The sequence below is a fragment of the Nicotiana tomentosiformis genome, chromosome 5, assembly GCF_000390325.3.
Source record: "Nicotiana tomentosiformis chromosome 5, ASM39032v3, whole genome shotgun sequence".
Lineage (NCBI taxonomy): Eukaryota > Viridiplantae > Streptophyta > Magnoliopsida > Solanales > Solanaceae > Nicotiana > Nicotiana tomentosiformis.
In genome coordinates, this window is record NC_090816.1 from 97,136,803 (window position 1) to 97,143,999 (window position 7,197).

The 7,197-nt window shown below is 37.6% G+C and overlaps 1 protein-coding gene across 1 annotated transcript; it reads right to left on the bottom strand.

Annotated features, from left to right (window-relative positions):
* Positions 1-3,495: 3,495 nt before the first annotated feature.
* LOC104114913 (leucine-rich repeat receptor-like protein kinase PXL1) lies at positions 3,496-6,941 on the bottom strand. Its single transcript, XM_009625461.4, has 2 exons — positions 4,209-6,941; positions 3,496-4,120 (listed from the first exon to the last, which is right to left on the bottom strand). Exons 1-2 carry the CDS (start codon positions 6,838-6,840, stop codon positions 3,708-3,710), a joined length of 3,045 nt encoding a protein of 1,014 aa, XP_009623756.1. The 5' UTR covers positions 6,841-6,941; the 3' UTR covers positions 3,496-3,707.
* Positions 6,942-7,197: the final 256 nt, after the last annotated feature.

The following is a 7,197-nucleotide window of genomic DNA, read 5'->3' on the forward strand; positions in this document are numbered from 1 at the left end:
GTTGTCCAATGCTGGCTTGGGCAAAGAATTTTGGGCTGAGGCAATTACATATGCATGCCACCTCATTAATCGTCTACCATCTGCTTCTATTGATGGCAAGACACCATTTGAAAAATGGTATGGAAAACCTGCTGTAGATTATGACTCTTTGCACGTGTTTGGCTCAATTGCATACTATCATGTGAAAGAGTCAAAATTGGAACCGAGAGCAAAGAAGGCTATATTTATGGGGATTACTTCTGGAGTCAAAGGATACCGCTTATGGTGTCCAGAGACAAGGAATATTATATTCAGCAGAGATGTTACCTTTGATGAATCTGCCACAACAGATAAGGTGACAGTTGAAGATGTCAAACAAACTGGTGGTGCATCAAAGCAGGTGGAGTTTGAGGGAAAATTTATTTTTCCTACACAAGAAGCAGAGGAGGAAACTCATGAAAATTACCCTCTGGAAGAAGAGCTAGTAGAGAGGGAGATTCCAACTCATGAACCTCGACAACAACTTGAATCAATAGCAACCAGCAGGCCAAAAAGGACAATAACGAAACTTGTTCGTCTCATAGAGACGGTTGCTTGCGCAACCTCAATTGTAGCTGATGGTGTTCCTACCACTTATAAAGACGCAATCCAAAGTTCAGAAGAAGATAAGTGGAGGATTGCCATGCATGAATAAATGCAATCCCTTCATCAGAATCATACATGGAAATTGGCCAATCTCCCGAAGGGAAAGAAAACAATTGGGTGCAAATGGGTATTTGCAAAGAAAGAAGGATTTCCTAACCAAGAAGATGTTCGCTACAAAGCAAGATTGGTGGCCAAAGGATATGCTCAGAAGGAGGGAATTGATTACAATGAAGTATTTTCTCCAGTTGTAAAACATTCATCCATTAGAATTATGTTGGCTTTGGTAGCACAATTGGATTTGGAACTAGTTCAGATGGATGTAAAAACTGCGTTTTTACATGGAAACTTGGAGGAGAAAATCTACATGAATCAGCCAGAAGGATTCAAAGTTGCTGGAAAAGAAAATATGGTATGCAAACTTGAAAAATCGTTGTACGGATTGAAACAATCTTCTAGACAATGGTACAAGCGATTTGACAAGTTTATGTTGCGGCAAGGGTACAAGAGAAGCAAATACGATCATTGTGTGTATTTGCGCAAACTTAATGATGGTTCCTTTGTATATCTTCTCCTATATGTTGATGATATGTTGATAACTTCCAAGAATTCGGAAGAAATTGATAAGTTGAAGATTCAACTGAAGGAGGAGTTCGAGATGAAGGATCTGGGTGAGGCAAAGAAAATTCTTGGCATGGAGATAATAAGAGATAGACGTTCAAAGAAACTCTGTTTATCTCAGAAAGAATATTTGAAGAGAGTACTACAGCGTTTTGGCATAGATAAGAAGACTAAGCCAATTAGTACGCCACTTGCTCCCCATTTTAAGCTAAGTACTACTATGTCGCCAAAGGATGAAACTGAACAGGAGTATATGTCAAGGGTACCATACGCAAATGCTGTTGGTAGCTTGATGTATGCAATGGTTTGTACGAGACCTGACATTTCACAAGCCGTTGGAGTTATTAGCATATATATGCATAATCCAGGAAAGGAGCATTGACAAGCTGTGAAATGGATTCTACGGTATATTCATAGTATTGTAGATGTTGGGTTAGTTTTTGAGCAGGAAGGCAATCGGTCTGTAGTTGGATATTGTGACTCAGATTTTGCTGGTGATCTGGACAAACGAAGGTCAACTACTGGTTATGTGTTTACTTTTCCAAAGGCACCAGTTAGTTGGAAGTCTACTTTGCAGTCAACAGTTGCTTTGTCTACAACAGAGGCAGAGTACATGGCTATTACAGAGGTTGTGAATAAGACAATTTGGCTTCAGGGGCTGCTAAAGGAGCTTGGTATTGAACAAAAAATTATTACAATTTTTTGTGATAGTCAAAGTGCTATTCAATTAGCGAAGAACCAAGTTTATCATGCAAGAACGAAGCACATTGATGTTCGGTATCATTTCGTACGAGAAATCATAGAAGAAGGTGGAGTCACGGTGAAGAAAATTCATACTACGGAGAACCCTGTTGATATGCTGACAAAAGTGGTGACTGCGGTCAAGTTTCAACATTGTTTGGATTTGATCAACATTGTTGAACACTAAAGATTGAAGATGAAGACACAACCAAAATTTGTTATTGAGAGAAAATGGAAGATGTGGAATTTTGCCAAGGTGGATATTTGTTGAAATTGTCAAAAGTCCCACATCGGTGGATGACAATTTTGAATGAGAATTTCACCCTATAAAAGGAGGCCTAATGTTTAGGATTTAAACACACCTCTCATTTGCCTTTTTTTTTTTAATCTTCTTAAGGCATTTGTATCTTCTCTTTTTAGTATTATTTCACTTGTAATATTGGAGTGCAATAAAATATTGATTGTGTCCGAGGAAGTAGGCAAAATTGGCCGAACCTCGTAAATTCTGGTGTTTTTTTATTGTTGTCTTATTGTCTTGTTTATTATTTAGTGTTTGTCATAATTTTTGGTATAGTAGTTGTGACTAATTCACACTATATACATTTGACTTGTGCAACAAATGAGTATGCAATAGCTGAATCATGGACTAAAGATCGCATTTTGATGGATTGCATTCTGCCTGATATCCGTCAGGGTACATTTATACCAATCATAATTTGGAAAGATGGAGAAATCTTGATGCGAAGCGAACATGGCACTCAACTAGTTTCTTACAGCCCAAAGGAGATTAAGTTTAGGAAGGTCAATGTTTACTGTAGTGTCATTGCAGTGACTAAATACGTTCCAAGTTTTTACTCACTCAAGACTGTCATGGGGGACAATTTTCAAGTCTCAAATGTTTATCCAAAGGCTAAGATAGTTTAGTATTTGTTTTGTTTTACTTCCTCCTGGATATGATGTTTTGCTTCTGTGTTTCTGGCATAATTTACTTTAAACTTTTGAATTCTAGTAGAACAGCAACTCTCTGCCTATTTTAGTATACGTCGTCCATTTTTCACATTCGTAGTTACTTACATTAAAAAGTCTCTAAAACTGCATTGCTTTTATCCATTCCATCTTGCAAGTGTGTACTTGGTAATGACTTACAATTTTAGGCACATTGATAAACTGATGTATGAGCTTAAATGGAGCGATATGGACGATGATGATTCATATAGCTAACTCCCACTTATAGTTTAGAGACACTAGTCAATTTTCTGGTATTTGGTGAGATACTAGTTTCAGTATTACTTCTTTTCTTGAATAATGGTGCTGAAGTTTCTACTAAGACTATCAATTCCCATATGCTTGTTCTATGTATTAGGAGAAAATAGAAAGAAGCATGTTTCTACATAATAATTGCATGGAATTATTTTGGTGTAGCCAGTTAATGGTCGTAGTTAACTACAACGTTCATATTCCTTTAAGGAATTGACAATATCATATATCAAGACCAAAAAAAAAGACAGTATCTTATATGAATGGTATGTTATTGGCAAATGAGAAATCATTAGGCTAGAGAAAATATTGGGTTGTATTCATACAATTTCCTCTTCTCTTATATCGATTACAGAAAATGGAAAGAAGAAAAGGAATGAAAGAAACTCTTTACATTTTGACTCTTGAACATGAAGATATACTAGATATTGAAGAGGAAAAGAGATAAGAAAAAAGGTTTTTGGTACTTATAGAAGGCCTACAACTGGTGAATGTGCAAAGATTAACTTATCTTTGTTAGCACTACTAGTATAACCCCAATTTTGGCAAATGCTTTTCCTTCTTGGTTTTGCCTCTCCAAGCATAGTTATAATGTCTCTCATTGATGGCCTTTCTTTTGGAAGCTTTGCTGTGCAAAGAAGTGCAATCTTTAGGACAAGAAGCATCTCTTCTTGAACATGTTTACATTGTCCAGCTACATCATGATCTAATGTTTCCTCTGATGCCTTGTTGTTCACTTTCCTTCTAACCCATTCTACAATGTCAATGGACTCGCCGAAAGAAGAGTCTAATGGCATTTTCCCAGTCAGAAGCTCCAAAAGCACTACCCCGTAACTGTATATGTCGCTTTTCTCGTCAACCTTCAATGTGTATCCATATTCTGCCAACACAAAAGAGAAAACAAATGAATTTCTTAAACTATATGGATATGAAATGAAATCATTTTAAGGTTCAAGAGTTTTTTTTACCTGGTGCTATATAGCCATATGATCCTGCTACCATAGAGACAGTCTGATTCTTATGAAGCATCATTCTTGCCAAGCCAAAATCTGCAATTCTTGCCTCAAAATCTGAATCAAGAAGAATGTTGCTTGACTTGACATCCCGATGTATGACTGGTGGATGGCAATCATGGTGAAGGTAAGCGAGGCCATGAGCAACACCAAGAGCAATGTTGTATCTCGACAACCAATCCACGAGCATTTTTGCAGCTTGTTTCCCATGTAAAGCAGCTCCAAGGTTTCCATTAGGCATGTATTCAGATAACATCATGACATCAGTCTCATTGTGAAGATAGCCTAATAGCCTAACGATGTTCCTGTGACGAAGCTTCCCTAAAAGATCTACCTCTGCAAAGAGTTCTTCTCCTGCTTCAATGTCCCCATTTGTTCTCCATAACTTTTTAACTGCTACAACAGAATGTGGCCTCTGAATCTCAGCCTTGTAGACAATTCCATTGCCACCAATTCCTATGACATTTGACTCCTTTAGGCAAGCAAGAATATCAATACTTGTGAAGTTAAGCCTCTGGAATGCTACAAGCCTCCAAGGCCATTCTGAATTGTTCTTGTTGAACCGAAATTCTTTGAAGAAGCTGTTGCACAAGTACCATCTGTTGTACATTGATCTCCCTGCTAGAACCATGATCCCAACAGCTATGATAACCGAGATCCCAACAATAAATCCCACGATTATGTGATTTACACGAGTCTTCCTCACGTTTGAAGTGGTGATGAGATTTTGAGAACATGGTGGAAGGATGCCACCACAAAGTCCAGCATTGCCTATTAGATCATTGGGATTAATGGTCATTAATAGCCCATTGCTTGGAACTGGACCCTCAAGTTTATTGTAGGACAGATTAAGCATTTCTAGAGCTGGGGAGCTACCAAAGTCCATTGGTATTTTTCCAACTAGGGAGTTGTTCGATAAATCAAGAATAGATAAAGTTGGCAATGTGGCAATGTGAGTTGGGATTTCACCACTGAATTGATTGTTGCTAAGATTAAGATTCACAAGCCTTTCACATGAAGCAATACTCTGAGGAACTTTCCCCGTGAAATGGTTGCTCGAAAGATCAAGCGACGAAAGGGATGGACAATCTTGGAATTGGTCAGGAATGTTGCCTTTAAGATTGTTGTCCGAGACTGCAAACGTTTGCAGGCTAGGAATAGACAAAATGCTAGATGGCAAAGATGATTCAAGGTGGTTCGAGGAGACATCGATAAAAGAAAGTGTAGAAGACAAAGTGAAATCCTCAGGAATTTCACCAGTGAGATTGTTATTAGCCAATTCCAATCTTTGAAGCTTAGGAAGAGTTCCAAATCCAATTGGGATTACACCTGAAAGAAGATTATTTTGGATTCTAACTCGGACGAGTGAAGAACAATTAGAGAGGCCTAATGGGATTGGTCCAGAGAAAGAATTGTTAAAGAGAATGAGCTTTGTTAGATTGCCAGAATCACACAAACCAAGAGGGATCTCACCTGTCAAGAAATTAGAAGAAACATCTAACCATTGCAAGGGAGATTTTTTCCCAAGATTCATAGGCAAAGAACCATTTAAAGAATTTTGCCATAGTTCAAGTATCTCAAGATTTTCTAACTCACCAAGCTTTGTTGGAATAGGACCACTTAAGTTATTACACATGAGATTGAGCAGCTGCAAATTCTTCAAACCTGCTAACTCATTCGGAATCTCCCCTGAAATGTTGTTATCAGAAAGATCCAAGTAAACTAAAGATGTAATATTTCCAACTTCAGCTGGAATCTTCCCTTCAAAACTGTTCTGATACAAATACACAGTGGTCAGATTCTTCAACTTGCCTAATTCAGCTGGTATTTGACCACTTAAACTGCCAACAGCCAAGTCAAGATACTGAAGGCTACTTAGATCACCAAACTCAGCAGGAATTGAACCTTTAAACTGATTGTATCCAAGAATTATAGTCTCTACAGCTTTCAATTCACCGAGCTCACGAGGGATCTCTCCGGTAAGATTATTCCCTGATAGTCCAAGAAACTTCAAACTCTGAAGATTCTTGAATGATACAGGGATTGAACCTTCGAAAAAACTCCCTCGAAAATCCATGATTTCGATCAATATAGCATTGCCAAGATCCTCAGGGAGAAACCCCTCAAAGTTATTGCTAGAAGCATTGAGATATTTCAAACCAGAAGCCATTCCAAGACCTGATGGGAACTCGCCAACAAAGTTATTTTGGCTAACATCAATGCTCTTTAAAGAAGTCAGATTGGCCAATGACTTTGGCAATGCAGTGGAGAAATCATTGCAACAAAGATTTAGTGAAGATAAACTCTTTAGCCCTTGAATTTGATCAGAAACTCTGCCACTGAGATTCTTGTTTGACAAATCAAGATTATCTACAAAACCTTTGGAGTTGCACAAGACACCAGTCCATTTACAATGAACAGAACTTGAACTTGAGTTTCCATTGTTTGGCAAATTCCAGTCTTTGAGGTGATCCATTGGATCAACAAGACTGGACTTTAGTGCTAACAATGTAGAAATTTCATCCCCATTTGATGAAACAAAGAAAAAACCAATGAAAAATAACAAGAAAAAGAGATGATTTTTCATGGTTTGCTCTTTACACAATTTTTCTTCTCTCTTTGGTTGCTCTCTGTTAATTCAGTTGTACAACATTCTTTTTAGGTTCTTGAGAACAAACTAGTATGAAAGTGACCAAAATAGCTTATACTATTTCATAAGAAGTAGTGTTAATCAGTTAGTTATCATGATTAACTAAAAATGGGACCCATATCTATCTGTATGCATGTTTCTTTTCTCTTATTTCATTTTTGAGGGGTAAGGGGTGGGGTTAGAGAGTAAGATAGTAATGATTAGACACTAATGAAGGGGGAATAGTAATTAAATAAAGTAAATTAAATTGGGGAGTTCGTGAGGCCTTGGGAAATGGGATCTGAACCAGCTATG